The following is a 14,380-nucleotide window of genomic DNA, read 5'->3' on the forward strand; positions in this document are numbered from 1 at the left end:
GAAGACAACACAGGACCTCGAGTTAATGGGGAAACCTTTAACAAAAAAGCATGTCTCACCATCCACCAATGTGCACAGAACATGCAGAGACTATGAATCTTGTGTTCTGAACTACTTATTGCAAAAGATGGTTGACTCATCCGAACAAAATGTTTCCAAGAGCTACCGTTAAAAGATGGGACAGCAGTTCAGTCAGATGGAAGTTTATACCAAGATGTATTGTAGCCAAGCAAGACTTATCAGGACTTTTAAAACATAAAAGTATTGGTCTTCATAGTGTAGGTTGAAATACGAACAGTGCTCAATAAAAATGCTCGAAGCTACAAGAGTTCAACAGGCAACAAAGCTTGGAATTCTGCTGTGCTTGATGTTTATCAGCGGGTGTGCCTTACCAGTACTTCTCAAAAAGGTGGAAGTACGCATAGAACACAAGTTAATGCTGTAGAGTTGCCAAATGAACGGATCCATGTTGTGTGTATGATGGTGTAAGGAACTGTGTAACACGCACTGTCTGAAAGACCGAAAAATCTATAAGAAAGTGCCAATGGCACCATGTGGAAAAAATGATCTCCTGCAATAAATGAACGTTAGTGTAGTCAGTATCCATGCACCTACCGTAAAGAAGACCTCGCCTCATACGGCCCAATCCATGCCCCATATCCCGGTCCCTTTGTCGCATGGTCTGCTCTGCTGCCTCACGCTGGCTCGCTGTCAGTTCTTCTAGATCTTCGTCATCGAGACCTTCAGCTTCGTAAATATCAAGCTCTGGGATTGGACGATAATCCCTGGACAGAGCATAAGCATATACATCAAGACACTAGGACATAAGGCAATAAATAAAACCCTCAAAAAGTTCAGCAGAAATATTTGTAATCGCATCACTAGTTCACTCTTTTCCGGAATAAGTTGAACATGTTGGAAGGTTGAGGTGTAAACTCTGGCAGGGATTCTAAGTTACAACGGTCTCATGAATTAAGGACATTCATCACTGGTCCAATGCACATCAATTTACCTAAAGCGGATGGTCTGAAAGACTGGCGAGGATCCAGTTTTTGTGGACAAACATTGGCAGCCCAGCATTAAACTGACTTGAATATTTTTATTTAAAAAAATACCTTATGCTGGAATTCTTCCATTTATCATAAACATCTCACAAGCATGGCTTGAGGTTAAGACACAATGTCAAGCAACAAATGGGAACACCTTAAAACGCATTTTAATTACAACTACTCTAAAGGAATTGGCAAAATAGTGACTTCCATCTGCAGCAGATGCCAAGATGTAAAACTAAGTGTATTTGAGAACGTGTTTGACAGCACACTTGTCCCTGATAATCGCCGTAGTACATATTCATAAAAATATTTTCTGAATTTTTACCTTTCCATGCCATCTCCAATCAGCTCCTCCCCATCTTCCTCTTCATCTGGGAGAACATCTCCCAGGATCCCTTCAGACTCATCTTCAAAGGGGGGAAGGTCACGGCCAGGACTGGAAGTGAGGGCATCTCCACGCCGGGAGGCCCGGCTGGGGCTAGTGGCCATGTTGAAGGACTCCGATGAATCCTGCAGAATGAAAACAGTACTATAACGTAGGTAGCTTGTACAGAGAAGGATACTTCTTACAAAACGAACGCCCAATCCCCCCTAAATATCACAGGTTGGTTTTGTCAGAATTTTCCGCAAATAAATGTTTCCACTACAGTGTGACCAGCCGTTGCAATTGTGGGATACAAGGCTTCCTGGAGTGTTTTATTCAAGTGTGCAAAAACGCATCCGTCGACTGGCGAGTACTAAGGCTTGTAAAATGACACTACACGACCAAGAATGAAGGCAGTAGCTAATAAGATGCAGGCAAATAAGTAACAAAACCCAGCCAATACATACTAAATCTTAAATTTGTTGGCCATGAGAATATTAAGCACAACAGCTACCGAATGCTACAGAAATCAACGGAGAAGTGTGGCTCAATGATTAGAGCGGCAGACCCTGATGCAGAGGTCTAGCCCGGGATCAGGGTTCAATTCCCCGCCTCGGCGGGTCTTGGGCTCAAAAAATTCCACGGACCTGCGCCTCGGTGCCATTCCAATCATGGAGTCACACTCTGCAACTCTGGGCAATAGCTTGCTTAATCTCCACAACGGCCCCCACAACGCTAAAGGATGCCTGGCCTCCACCTTGGGGGTGCCCAGGAGTGGACGCCTCACAGGGAAAGCCAGGATGGGTTCCACAGCGGTATTCGTACAAGCGCCTTGAGACCCTTGCGGGTGAGTAGTGCGCTATACAAGTATCAATTTATTTTGCTTTTATAGTAAAGGTGCAATGAATGCGGCCTACTGAGATGTCTTTGTGGGCCTCCCGCTGTCCTATCAGCTTGGGTCAGACCCACAGGCCTGTCAGTCTCAGTCACGTTCCTCTCTTGAAATCGCCTCACTCGCTGCTTATACAACCCCTTTCACAGCCATGCACATCAAAGCTCAATTTGTCCACCACATCATGTACTGCTTACAGAACTTCCCCTGAACACCCTCACATCACCGGACTCATCTTCGAGCTGACAAAAGGGTTCAATTAAAGGGTCGCTGGGCAACAGTAACTATCATGAGATATTACGACCGACAAATAGCAAGGCTTCAAGTAGTCGTTGTTCCACTTGCAGACTTTATCACTGACACGCAACTCAGCACCTCGGGGAGGGGGGGGGGCAAGGGGGCAGCAGTTGGTTTGGGGGGGAAGCGGCTGGGAGGTGGGAATTGTCTTAAGTTGGTTTGGATAAAGCGAATTCACTGAGACATCGATTGTAAAGCTTTGAAGATAATGGACTCTCCAAGGTGTTGAACTCACACATTGTTGTTCTGCAATATTAGTACTGTGCGGTTCCTCGCCTCTGCAGAGGTGGACTACCTATGGAACTGCTGGTTGAGAGGTGTGAGGCAAGATTGATAACGACCTAATAACAGGATTATGGATGATGCAATAACCGGAACACTTCCAGGTGACACGTGTTAAATTTGTCCATTGGTAACTTATAGATATCTGTCTCACGGCTTTCTATGTTGGAGCCTCTTTGATGCATCTGTCGATATTGCTATGTTATGCAGTATACTAATGATGACGGAAGTTGTAATCTTGTGGAAACCAATAAAGTTTGTTTAAATAAAAAAATAAAAAACTCAGCACCTCTCCTCATCAACGCCTTCACCTTCACCACTATCAGAGCAATCCATTCTTACAGCATGCACCCCATAGGCACTTTCAAACATACTCTACCAACCTTCCTCGATGATATAATTCTTTGAGTGTGGGCCCCTCTTGCAGCCCCCTCAGACCTGCACCCACTGCCACCTCCAGCCATCAACTCCATCATAGATGCATCCTTCTTGCAGCACATCAGCCATGTCTGCAGCCATATCACAAACTCTGCACTAGCCAGGCCTCCCGCTTATAGCAGGTCACTCTCAAGGTCCTTCAGTTGTGTGCAACCCTCTTACTCAATCATGCATTCCTTACAGTGTGGGCCCCTCTTACAGACCCTTAGCCATGCTCCCCACTGCCGCCCCAGCCATCAACTCCATCATAGATGCATCCTTCTTGCAGCACCTCAGCCAAGTCTGCAGCCATATCACAAACTCTGCACTAGCCAGGCCTCCCGCTTATAGCATCAGTCAGTCTAAAAGTCCCTCAGTTGTGTGTAACCCTTTAAAATCTTTCTTAATCATGCATTACTTGCAGTCCCTCAGCCATCTTGTGACTTCTCTGTCATGGCCCTTTATAAGCAGGCACCACCTTTATTTAACATGCATATCAGTCTAAGCCATTCCGTTATCAACGCACCCCCCAAAATATGTAGCCCTTTCTCGGGTCCCGGCGTGGTGTGCTGTTGCAGTCCAGGTTTTTCCTCTGCTTTCTGCGACTTGTAGTCTTATTTGTTCCATTTTATAACAAGACTACAAGCCCCCATACTCAAATGGAAAAAACCTAGACTCAGCTGCACATCATGCATGGAGCTTCAGCAGCACACCAAGCATGGAGCTGGTAAACTCAACAACTCTGCTTGTAAACCATCCATGTCCTTGCCACATGCACCCCATAAACAGCACATCATACAGCCCAGCTGCATGCACCGCTCTCACAGGGTCAAGACTGATTTGCATATGGCTGGGTCTAAAATGGAATGGAAAAAAATTATAGATTTAGGCCCAGATCTCTGTATTGGGGTGAATGCATGACATTGTTCAGCATTCTGTCCATCAATTGTTATTTTTTGCATTTGTCACCCAGAGTTAGACAGGTATGCCCAGGTGTGGGTCCCAGGCTCTCCATGCCACTGTTGTCAAGCTAGCATGACTGATGAGAGGTGATACCCCAGAACCGGTCCTAGGATGCTTGTTTCCAGTCCAGGGAGGACCTGATTTAGCAGTTTGGGCTGGACTGTTCCCATAGGGAGCCGGGTCAAGACTGATTTGCATATGGCTGGTTCTACACTGGAATAGCATGGGGAGCAAAAAAACGATGGATGTAGGCCCAGACATTTGTACTGGGGTGAATGTTTGACATTAGTCAGCATTCTGTCCATCAACTGTTCTTTTTGCGCCACTCTCACAGTCAAAGTTGCAGCCACTCCTGTATACGAGCCAAGGCTGGCAGATAACACCAAAGACACAAGGTATTCTTTCACAAATGTAAGTTTCCTAGCATTCTTTCAAAAAAGTACATTTCCTAAAATGTGTTCAGTTTTTTTTTAAACTATAACTACACTTGAACTCCTACTTCCAGAATTAATCGAGTTGGTATACTGAAATGTCAGGATACACCTCTACTTAGCCTTGAAAATACGTCATCTGAGAACATTATTTGGGTGTATGTTAAAACGGGAACAGCCCTTCGGGAACCAACCGGCCCTGGTTCAACGCCCTTGGTCCCGTCTCACACAGCCCTGACTGCGCCCCACGTTTCAGGTCTAGCACACCACTCCCTCTCACCCCCCGAGTCGCACCCCACGGGGGAACCCTTCACTCACAGCCATGTTGAGGTCTCCACAGGATCAGCACACGTCTCCTCACTCTCAGTCCTGCTGCCGCACAAGCGAGTTTTCGCGCGAAAGTGGCCACGTGATCACAAAGCCCGCGAAAGCTCATGAATATCAAATATTCTACTGTTACATATTCATCAGTATGCGAGGTTGAGAAACCGTTGTGCGCATGTCTCAAAGCTGCGTCCCGTGAGTAGCCATGTTAGGGTCAGGTAAAACGTCACAAACGCAGTGCTATCCTTAAGGCTACCACGCTGAAACTGACTGACTTGAACATGGGCGTTAGCTCCGCCTACATAGAGCGGCCATGCTCAGTACATTTAATTTTATGCATACTGTCAAAGTAGGTGGATACTACGAACAGGCCGCGTTTGAGAAAACCATCCACTGGAGCATGCCCACTAGATGCCGTTGTATTGCTAGTTTGCCATCTTCAAATGGTTAACTGTTCGGTCTCAGGAGTCAACAATTCAGTATAGTGTCCTGGAAATCAGTTTTTATTTAAACTAAATCACAGAATTAATATGCTGTTCACTAAACATGCATTTTATATTTTAACGCTCAACAACAAATTCAACATCGTACGTGTAGTTCTTGCCACATTTTAACTAAAAATGTGATTTAAATAAGTAGCTGTTATGTCCGAAAATCGAAAGCCTGCACTTGGTCATGATCTATAAATGGGCGGTATTCGAGAAGATTACAAAACTAAAATCCCACGACCACGTCATTGACACAAAGGGTGGACTAAACCCGGTTCAGTGGAGTTCCGAGCAGCCGAGGCCTGCGAAGGTTGTAGAGTGGATCACCGAGCTGTTTTGCTGCTGTTGAGCGCCGAGCTATCGAGCACCGCTGAGCTCTGGCTGATGGTGTTGGTTTTTCCTGCTCCCGCTGCTGTGTATGGAGGGCGAAGACTGGCCGTGAGAGGGGCGGCCCGAAAAGGCTCAGGTACTGGATCGTAGCAGGTAGCAGGGTCGCACCTCCCGTGTAAACAAGGCAGCAGCCTTACAGCTCCCTGTAACTGAGGTCTGTGTAGTGTCTGCATTGTTGTCTGCGGCTGCATTTACATGGGATGACAGGGGGTGGGCAGTCACTCTATCTACGAGCAAGGAGTACTGTCTTCAGACATCATCTACATCCCTCCCGAGGTTGGTATGTGGCATTTCCCAACTCCGGGAAGATGGCGAGACTGGGGGCTCCCTCTACGCAGAGAGGAAGCGACACACCCCCACCTAGGCCCCTATGGAAACCAGGAGTGACAGGGACTTTCCACTCCCACAGACAGTGGTACAGGTGTGCGGGTAGGCTGGTGACATTACAGTAGCACCCTTGTCAGGATTCTGTGACCAAGGAGAGAGAGTCTGTTTCAGTTTTTAAAACTAATAATTAGCAGAATGGTTGTTTAGCACTGTCCCCTGTCGAGACTGGGGGCTTTATTTCCGCAGAGAGGAATCGATGCTCCCACCTAGGCCCCTATGGATACCAGGAGTGACAGGGACTTTCCACCCCCACAGACGGAGGTAGAGGTGTGCGGGTAGGCTGGTGATATTACAGTAACAACACCCTTGCCAGGATTCTGTGACCAAAGAGAGAAAGAGAGTCTGTTTCAGTTTTTAAAACTAGTAATAAGCCGAATGGTGACATTGTTTAGCACTGTCCCCTGTCGAGACTGGGGGCTTTCTTTCCGCAGAGAGGAAACGATGCCCCCACTTAGGCCCCTATGGATACCAGGAGTGACAGTGAATTTCCACCCCCCCCCCCCCCCCGGAGACAGTGGTACAGTTGTGCGGGTAGGCAGGTGACATTGCAGTAGCATCCTTGCCAGTATTCTGTGACCAAAGAGAGAGAAGCCATTTCAGGTATAGAACTAATAATTGGCAGAGTGATGATAGCATGTGGCACTTTCCCCTGTCCCGTTATCACAGGAAATTACACAACTTGTCTATCCGCACCCACCCCGACTAAAGTCCTGGTAAATGCCCGGCAGCCCTGGGAACTTTATTATATGTCCACTCACTATGGACAGCCGCAAATCATTGTATTCAGGTCCTCTCTTTAAAGTTCATCAGCATGCTTGCTCAGAGGTAAATCAAGTGAAGTCAACCCCAGGTTTAGAACATGCGGTCCCACTTTTCTCGAAGACTGGCCCCTCTGCTACTGCAATGCTGGCACCTTCACAAGAAGCAATAACACTGCACCTCAGTCCTGGCCTCCAGCACAGCCTCCTGCTCGTCCACAGCCAGTACCATCATCAGTAATGATCTGCAGGTTCAGAAATGTTGCATGCAACGGAGAGACGTGTCAACGATGTTAACAATAACTAAAAGGCAGAGTTGTCTTCCTTGGCCATTAGGAACCATCACTAAACCCTACACCAAACAACTCTATCAATACAGTGAACACATACAACGCCACCCTGTCACTACTGCAACTCTGCTAGGCGAGAAAACCCAGACACGTGCTGAAAATGTACTATTTTTTAAAAATTACTTATGTTGCAGTTTTTCTATATTGTGCGAACTTTAGGTTAAATGCTGTAGACAGATATTTTTTTACAGGAACTCTCATAGATTACTGTTGTAAGCAAGGATTTTGCTACTAGTTACGCCTCTAACGAACACTTGGAGTCGAAGATATGCAATATAATAATCCTTGTTAGGCCCTTTTCAGAGGGGTTGTATTTTTTTGCCAGCTTATTCGCAATGAAGGTGACCTCAGTTGGTTTAATATCATGCCAATAATACATGCTGTCGGCTTGATTGGTGCATTAGGAAATGTTATGCTAGATGCCAAAGGTCTGATGTGTTTATAATGGAAAGTTACAACAATGATAATAGTCCTAACTTATTTGTTGTGAAATCAATTTATTAAAGTCAATAAATGTTTAAGGGTGGGTTGTATGACACGATCTTGAAGGCTGTAGTCTGGTATTTTGTTACATGGAATATCACAGATTGATTTGTAAGCAAGGGTCTTAGTAAACCCCTCTGGGGTTGAGTTGACTATATTGATTTGCCCACTGTAACTTTATACAAATTTGCAATTTTCATGTCTGCCTAATGCCTTGCAAGAAAGTTTATGATAAAAAAAAAAAGTAGCTTTGAGTTGGTGAAGGTTATAGCCCTCGTTGGTTTATTTAGAAAAGAATGCTAGTTGTCATACCACTAATCTGTTTATTGTGAAAGGTTATGACAAAGACAGCAAACCCAATTTATTTATAGTGAAAATGATATAACCAATAGGCCTGAAATGGTGGATTGTCATTAAACTGAGTTAAAGATAGTTGACAAGTATTTTGCTACAAGGAATCTCACTAATGACTGTAGTGGGCAGGGGTTTGGTGTTGCTTGGTACAGCCCGTGACAAACCCTGGGGATAGATTTGGGTTTCGATAACCCCTTGTAATGTTATTTTAGGGAGGGTGTGTATTGGTTTGTTAGCTGTAATTTTATGACTGTATATCTATGATTGCTTGGTGGAAAAGGTAATGCTCACTACAGTGGATCTGAGTTTGTTCTGGCGATGATCCAATAATAAAGGCTATAGGCCTGATTGGTTCATTTTGGAAAGTTTTGTCCGATATCATAGGACTTATCTGATTTATTATGAAAAATCACAAGAAAAGCAGTAGGCCTGACTTATGTATAGTGAAAATCGCATTTTAAAGCACATAGGCCTTTAAGGGTGGATTGAAAATGCACTGTGTTAGTACCTATACACAGACATTTTGATACATGCATTACTATAGTAATGGAGGATTTCGGTGTTGGTTACTACATTTTACAAACCTTGGGGATAGAAAATCTGCTCTATGATAATCCTTGCTACATCCTCTTAGGAGGGACTGGTAGTTGTCTGCCAGATTTTTGTTATAAAAAAAGCTGTACATATATACAGGGCTTTTGTGCCTTCCTTCTGTCTGTGCAAGTGTCATTCAGATTCGGCTTCTCCCTATGACACCATTCTGCAAGGGTCAGTGGGTTAGCTCATTTCTATCAATGGTGTCTTGGCCATTGAAAAACAGCATTTTCCCCTATCTTGTGCACAGCCATCTGGAAATTGATGTGGTTCAGTGTCTGGGATGTTGTCCAGTCCTTTAGTTTTCTATTTTTTTCTTTTACACTTCTTCCTTTTTTATCATTCTCTCGGTTTTTAGGATATTCTGAAGCTCCCAAGATCGTCCTACCAAGCCTCTTACTTGCCACTCATTTCATCTGCTGTGTGCTAAATTTTGTTCGGCCACTATTTTTAAATAGTTGGAATGGTAATGTCCATAGTGGATCATTTGTTTGCCATTTCAAGATGGCCACCATGTTGAGAAGCATTATTTAGCACCATGACTCAGTACTATAGTGATACGCTATGCCCTTTAGCATCTGAAAGTGGCCTCACAGTGCTATGTTTATTGAGCCGAGTTCTCAGAATGGTATTGACCATAGTATATCATTATTTTATAATTCAACGAGGGCCACCACTTTGCTTCTGAGCATAGCAGCTATGCTGGATCTTTAGAACAACAATACACCATGTACAATCAGGCCTCTAAAAATCGACTCGCCCTCTCGCTATGGCGAGTCAGATTTTATCAGGTCGAGATTTATTTAGGCCCTACTTGCCTGTTCTGGCGTGTTGACAAAGAACAGGTGTTCTCTTCAGTCAGAAAGCTAAGGAGCAATAAATATGTCTTTAAATCTTATTCTTAACTTGTCACATTTGCTCTAGTTTCAAAGACAGAGTTCTGAAGTCATTTTACAGTTACTTTTCCTTCTCTGACTGCAGAGTTCCACGATCTTGTAAAGTGAACTGTCTGACCTGCTGTACGAAGTGTGAAATGAAAGGCTGTGGAGTATCATGTTTTTCCGTTTTTTTTATTTTAAATGTCATTGGATTTTATGCATAAAGTGAAACAGCCACTACAGACATCACAGCAGACAGAGAATTATTGCAACATGCGGCGCATGTGAAAGCCACTTGTTGTCTAATAAAAACATCGGCACATGATGTAAATTGTAATAATAGACACAGTCATACCAATCAAAAATGTCATAACATAACAAACAAGCTCATGAGACTGTACGGAAGATGTGAGGAGTCAAGTCATATGTGAGAAGTGGGGGCAGAACCGTCCAGAGGGTCGCCCATCAAGTGTTGAGAGCAAATAGCACCTATAAACAGGCACATGTGGGCGGGGGTGGGAGTGCTCGGTCCAGGACGGGACAGGAGATGGAGATGCAATTGATTTGGGACAGGTCAATCATGAGTGCTGGGGCGCGTATGATATACTTATCGAACGTCCTCGGAAACTAGTTGTCCCCACGCTGTGTATGGGAGACACTCATCCTTTCGTGTGTCAGCATGCATCATCATGAGTGGTGTGTGCGTAAGTGCAGACTCTGGGGTGGAGGGGGGGACACACATCATTTTTGGCTTCTACATTAAATAGGAAAGTCTCCTGGCACTCGCCATCGGTTTGGGAAATCCCACGAATGCTGAGCCATGGGAGGGTATGAGCTTCTGCTCGAGTCCTTGTCAACAAGTCACGGAGCCAGTCTGGAGATCACACGGGACATGTGTCTTACAATTCATGGCCACCTGGCGCTTGAACAAGACCTATGCAAGTTCTTATCACCTTTCATACGGACGCGAAGCCCCAGCAGGCAGGGAGAAAGCGTGGTAGTCAGGATGTGTGTTATCAACACCGTTGCGGTCACCTTGTGCTAAGTCGGTTATAATACTAGGCAGTCCTATACCACATGGTAGAACTCTGCTTCTTGTAACATGCAGCGTGCCAGGCAGGGGAGAACATCGGAAACGTGTTTGATGGGCAAGGTAGGCCTGATGGACATAATTGAACTATGTGAACCGATATCTGGGGTTGTGGGATACCCCTTTGACCATTTGAAGTGCCTGGGACCAGGCCCCGTCTGACAGGGGCTGCGTTAGAACTGCGTCCCCCCTGGCACGCGCATCCCCCACGTGGTCTGATGGAATCTCCTGTTGTGCCGTATAAAGAGTGGTGATGGCATGTGGTGTGCCTCCGGAGGACAACAGCATATGCAACACTGCTGAGGTAGGAGGTCGGTCCTTCCCACCACCCGAGGCGGTTCGCAACACACGTTGTATAGTGTAAAAGATTAAGAACTGGTCTACTGTCAAGCAGTAGGTATCCATAATGTCTTGAAAGGACATGACGGTACCCTCAGGATAGAGGCCCCCCCAGTTCAATGCCCGCGTCCCTCCAGAGACCCCTGTCAGTGCACTTGTCATCCCTTGCAATCCCGGCAGTTTCCACGTGGCAGTCGGCGTCGAGTATGTCTGGTGTGAACCCCTAAGATGCACAAACCTACGCCAGCAAGTGCGGGCCACCGCCATCTGGGCTGTTTCGTGTCAGGGATGGATGGAGGGGTGGGACAGCCCAGTTTAAATGCTCACGTCGTGCAGTAAAACTCGACAAGAGGTGGCTCCGGACAGGCAGGAGAGCACAGCCAAGCCATCGGCCACTGCAGCTGTTCCGCTGCACAGTAAAGTTGAAAATTGGGAGCCCCGAGGCGAGTATCAGGTTTTTCCTAACACACATTTAAATAGCTAATAAGTCAACTGTACAAACGTTTCAAAATATATTTCAGTAGTTGGGAAAGCCCATTTTTTTGTACTTCTATGTGATGAAAATAATGTTTTAATAGGATGAAACACAAATCGGAACACTTTACGCGGTGATGTGCAAATGATAAATACATTTCCTGAAACCCAATTTTATCATTAAAACTGCAAGGTAGTGGGAAGTTTTTTGGCTATTTCCTGAAAATGTACTGTCTCTAAATGACAGTGCACATCCACATCATGCTTTAGTAATATATTTATTAAAAGTGAGTGTTTAAACATGAACTGAGAAACACTCCTTTCCCTGCCCTGATGCCAATGCTATTAGTAAACTGAGAGGCAAGTAAGGGATCATGTGTACCCTATATGTGAGCTAGATTCTTATTACACATAGAGCAAACATTTAGAGTGAAAATGAAGAAAAAGGCGACTCAATAAAATATTTGTCAATGATCACACAATTTGAGAACAGTTTACGGGTCAAGTACATTACATTTAGGTCGAGAAGATTATTGAAGTTACTCAACCTGCAGGTCTAGTAACATTTTTTGCTTTTTCGAGGTATGACAATGCCATTACAAGATGGCTGCCCATTGCTATTTTTAATATTATTTTCGTATTGCAAGCATATGTCTGCCACTTTTAGGTGGCAGCATGTTGTTTTTTTTCCAATTTTTCTAAATATTTTAATTTATCTTCTGTACACTTGTAGATGTTTAGTTGTTTTTTTTTGCAGTTGTGTTTAGTGGGTGAATGCATGAATAAGACAGTGGGTGGATGTATAAGTGTAAGGATGAGTGACATAGTGAATGTATGATGACTTGTTGAGTGCTTAAACACAAATGTGATTGAAGAGGCACTTTCAGTTATAAGTCAGACGTTTTGTTGTTAGTGCTTATTTTTCCACTTGATGTTATTATGTTGTGTGCTTTGAAAATGTTTATCTGCCACAGTCTTTCATTTTTGTCCGCTTTATTTATTTCCCATAAGAAAACCATTATTTGATCGCAGTGTCTACCGGTGTATTATTATTCTTAAACGGTTCAAGTGTCAGACATCACCTCCGAATCAGAGGTGAACTACAACAAAATACTCAGGACATATCATCGCAGGATGACTCGGACTACAGCCTGTGATGAAAACTCCAGAATCATGCGCTGAGGCTCCATCGGAGAGCATGCAGCGCTACTAGGCCACAATAATTGCTGGCCATGCACTGCACAAATGTGAGAAATGTTTTGCAAGCCAGACATTGGACTACCGAAGGGCTCTGTGATGCCATACTAACAGAATATTGTAGGCTGTAACAGTGAAAATTACTAATAACATTACTATATGAAGCTGCTGAGCCCCAACTGGGCGGAACCCAGCTGTGATTGCTGAATGCCAAGGTTGCCATGTGGCTCCAGAACCTGTAACACATCAAGCCCATCCTGGGGATTTTAGCAAACAAGACGTTGCATACCAGGCCTTATTTGATTATTTGCTTTATGATTAGATGTATTTATATAGCGCGTACCTAGCCACATGAGCAACCAAGCACTTCACAAGTAAAAATACATTTAGTAGAGATCAAGTGGGAGTTAACTGACTGCCTTGATAGAAAGAAAAGCAAGAGGAAGCGGTAGTGAAAGGAAAGTTTGTTTGAAAGCTGAAGAGGTATTAAGAAGTGTGCAAGAGCGTTCATGTAGATTTACAGATACGTTTTGCAAAGGTGGGTGTTCAGGTTTTTTTCCCCAGAAGAGCATGGGATCGTCTAATATATATCTCAATGAAGATTGTTTCAGTGTGTAGGAGCCCGAAGTAAGGAGGCTGGGACTTGTGTTTTCCCATTGTACATTTGAACTTGTTTCTCGCAACTCAACGTTCTGTTAACTGAAGGTTTCACTAATGACCTGGGTGCAATTAGCAGCCAAAGATCATCTTCAAAAGATGGCAACTGACAGAGGTGTCTGTGTTCATACAATTACGTTATTCAAATATTTTTAAGTAATCAAATGTAGAATGTTGGGACAATGTATGTACCCATATTTTTTTTATTGTGCCTCACTTCTCAGATGGCAATTTCTACCACAACCCCACCCCCCTTTTTTAGGTCTCGCCTGGCGTAGGCTGCGCGCATGCGCAGTCTCGCTGGCGAGATTTAATGATATGGGGATTTTGTAGTAAAGGGCATTAAGCCCCGCCCCTCTTTTCCATTGGCCGGCGTCACCGTTTATGCTAAATGGTGGGCAGCCATTGGAAAAGAGCTCCTGGTGACGTATTCGCTCGGCTTTTTCGGCCGTCCCATTTGGACGGCCTCGCCTGCTTTGCGTTCGTCGCAAAAGGTTTCTTATCTATATGGGCCCATGTGTTTCAAACACATGGCCCCATAAGGACAAGAAAGCTTTCGCAACGGAGAAAAGTGAAAGCAGAGCGTGCTTCAATTATTACCCGTTACACTCGCATGTACCCGATGCCCCGCTTTTGTTTTTCGGCACGCAGCTTCCCGCGATATCTATGTTCCTTTCCAAAATCTTTAAACCTCTTGGCCTCACCCGCCTGTCAGCAACGGCGTGGACACCATTCCTAAGCAGCCGACAATCAACTTTCTTTCCTCCCACATCCTTCAATACCTGAGTACGACTGCTTGTTCCCCTCCGTTCACACCACCTATACTTATTATGAACATACGCTGACTTCAGCATACACACTTGGCTCTTCCTTGTTTTAAGTTGTGTGTGCCTGTGTCTGCCCCCCTCCCATGGTTGAG

General features: G+C 44.7%; 2 protein-coding genes across 2 annotated transcripts in view; one reads left to right on the forward strand and one right to left on the reverse strand.

The window, feature by feature from the left end:
- MCM2 (minichromosome maintenance complex component 2) overlaps nucleotides 1-5,152 on the reverse strand; it is a 37,848-nt gene extending 32,696 nt beyond the window's left edge. Inside the window, exons 1-3 of the mRNA XM_085624407.1 lie at nucleotides 5,017-5,152; nucleotides 1,378-1,562; nucleotides 616-785 (exon numbers count right to left, since the gene is read on the reverse strand). Of these exons, the coding sequence (XP_085480533.1) occupies nucleotides 616-785; nucleotides 1,378-1,562; nucleotides 5,017-5,022 (361 nt within the window). The 5' untranslated portion in view covers nucleotides 5,023-5,152. The remainder of the gene's footprint in view (nucleotides 1-615; nucleotides 786-1,377; nucleotides 1,563-5,016) is intronic.
- A 667-nt stretch (nucleotides 5,153-5,819) lies between these two features.
- Nucleotides 5,820-14,380, forward strand: part of TPRA1 (transmembrane protein adipocyte associated 1) — a 130,792-nt gene continuing 122,231 nt past the window's right edge. The window contains exon 1 of the mRNA XM_085624408.1: nucleotides 5,820-5,976. The gene's annotated coding sequence lies outside the window, so the exon portion shown is untranslated. The remainder of the gene's footprint in view (nucleotides 5,977-14,380) is intronic.

This window comes from Triturus cristatus, chromosome 9, assembly GCF_964204655.1.
Source record: "Triturus cristatus chromosome 9, aTriCri1.1, whole genome shotgun sequence".
NCBI classification, from domain to species: domain Eukaryota; kingdom Metazoa; phylum Chordata; class Amphibia; order Caudata; family Salamandridae; genus Triturus; species Triturus cristatus.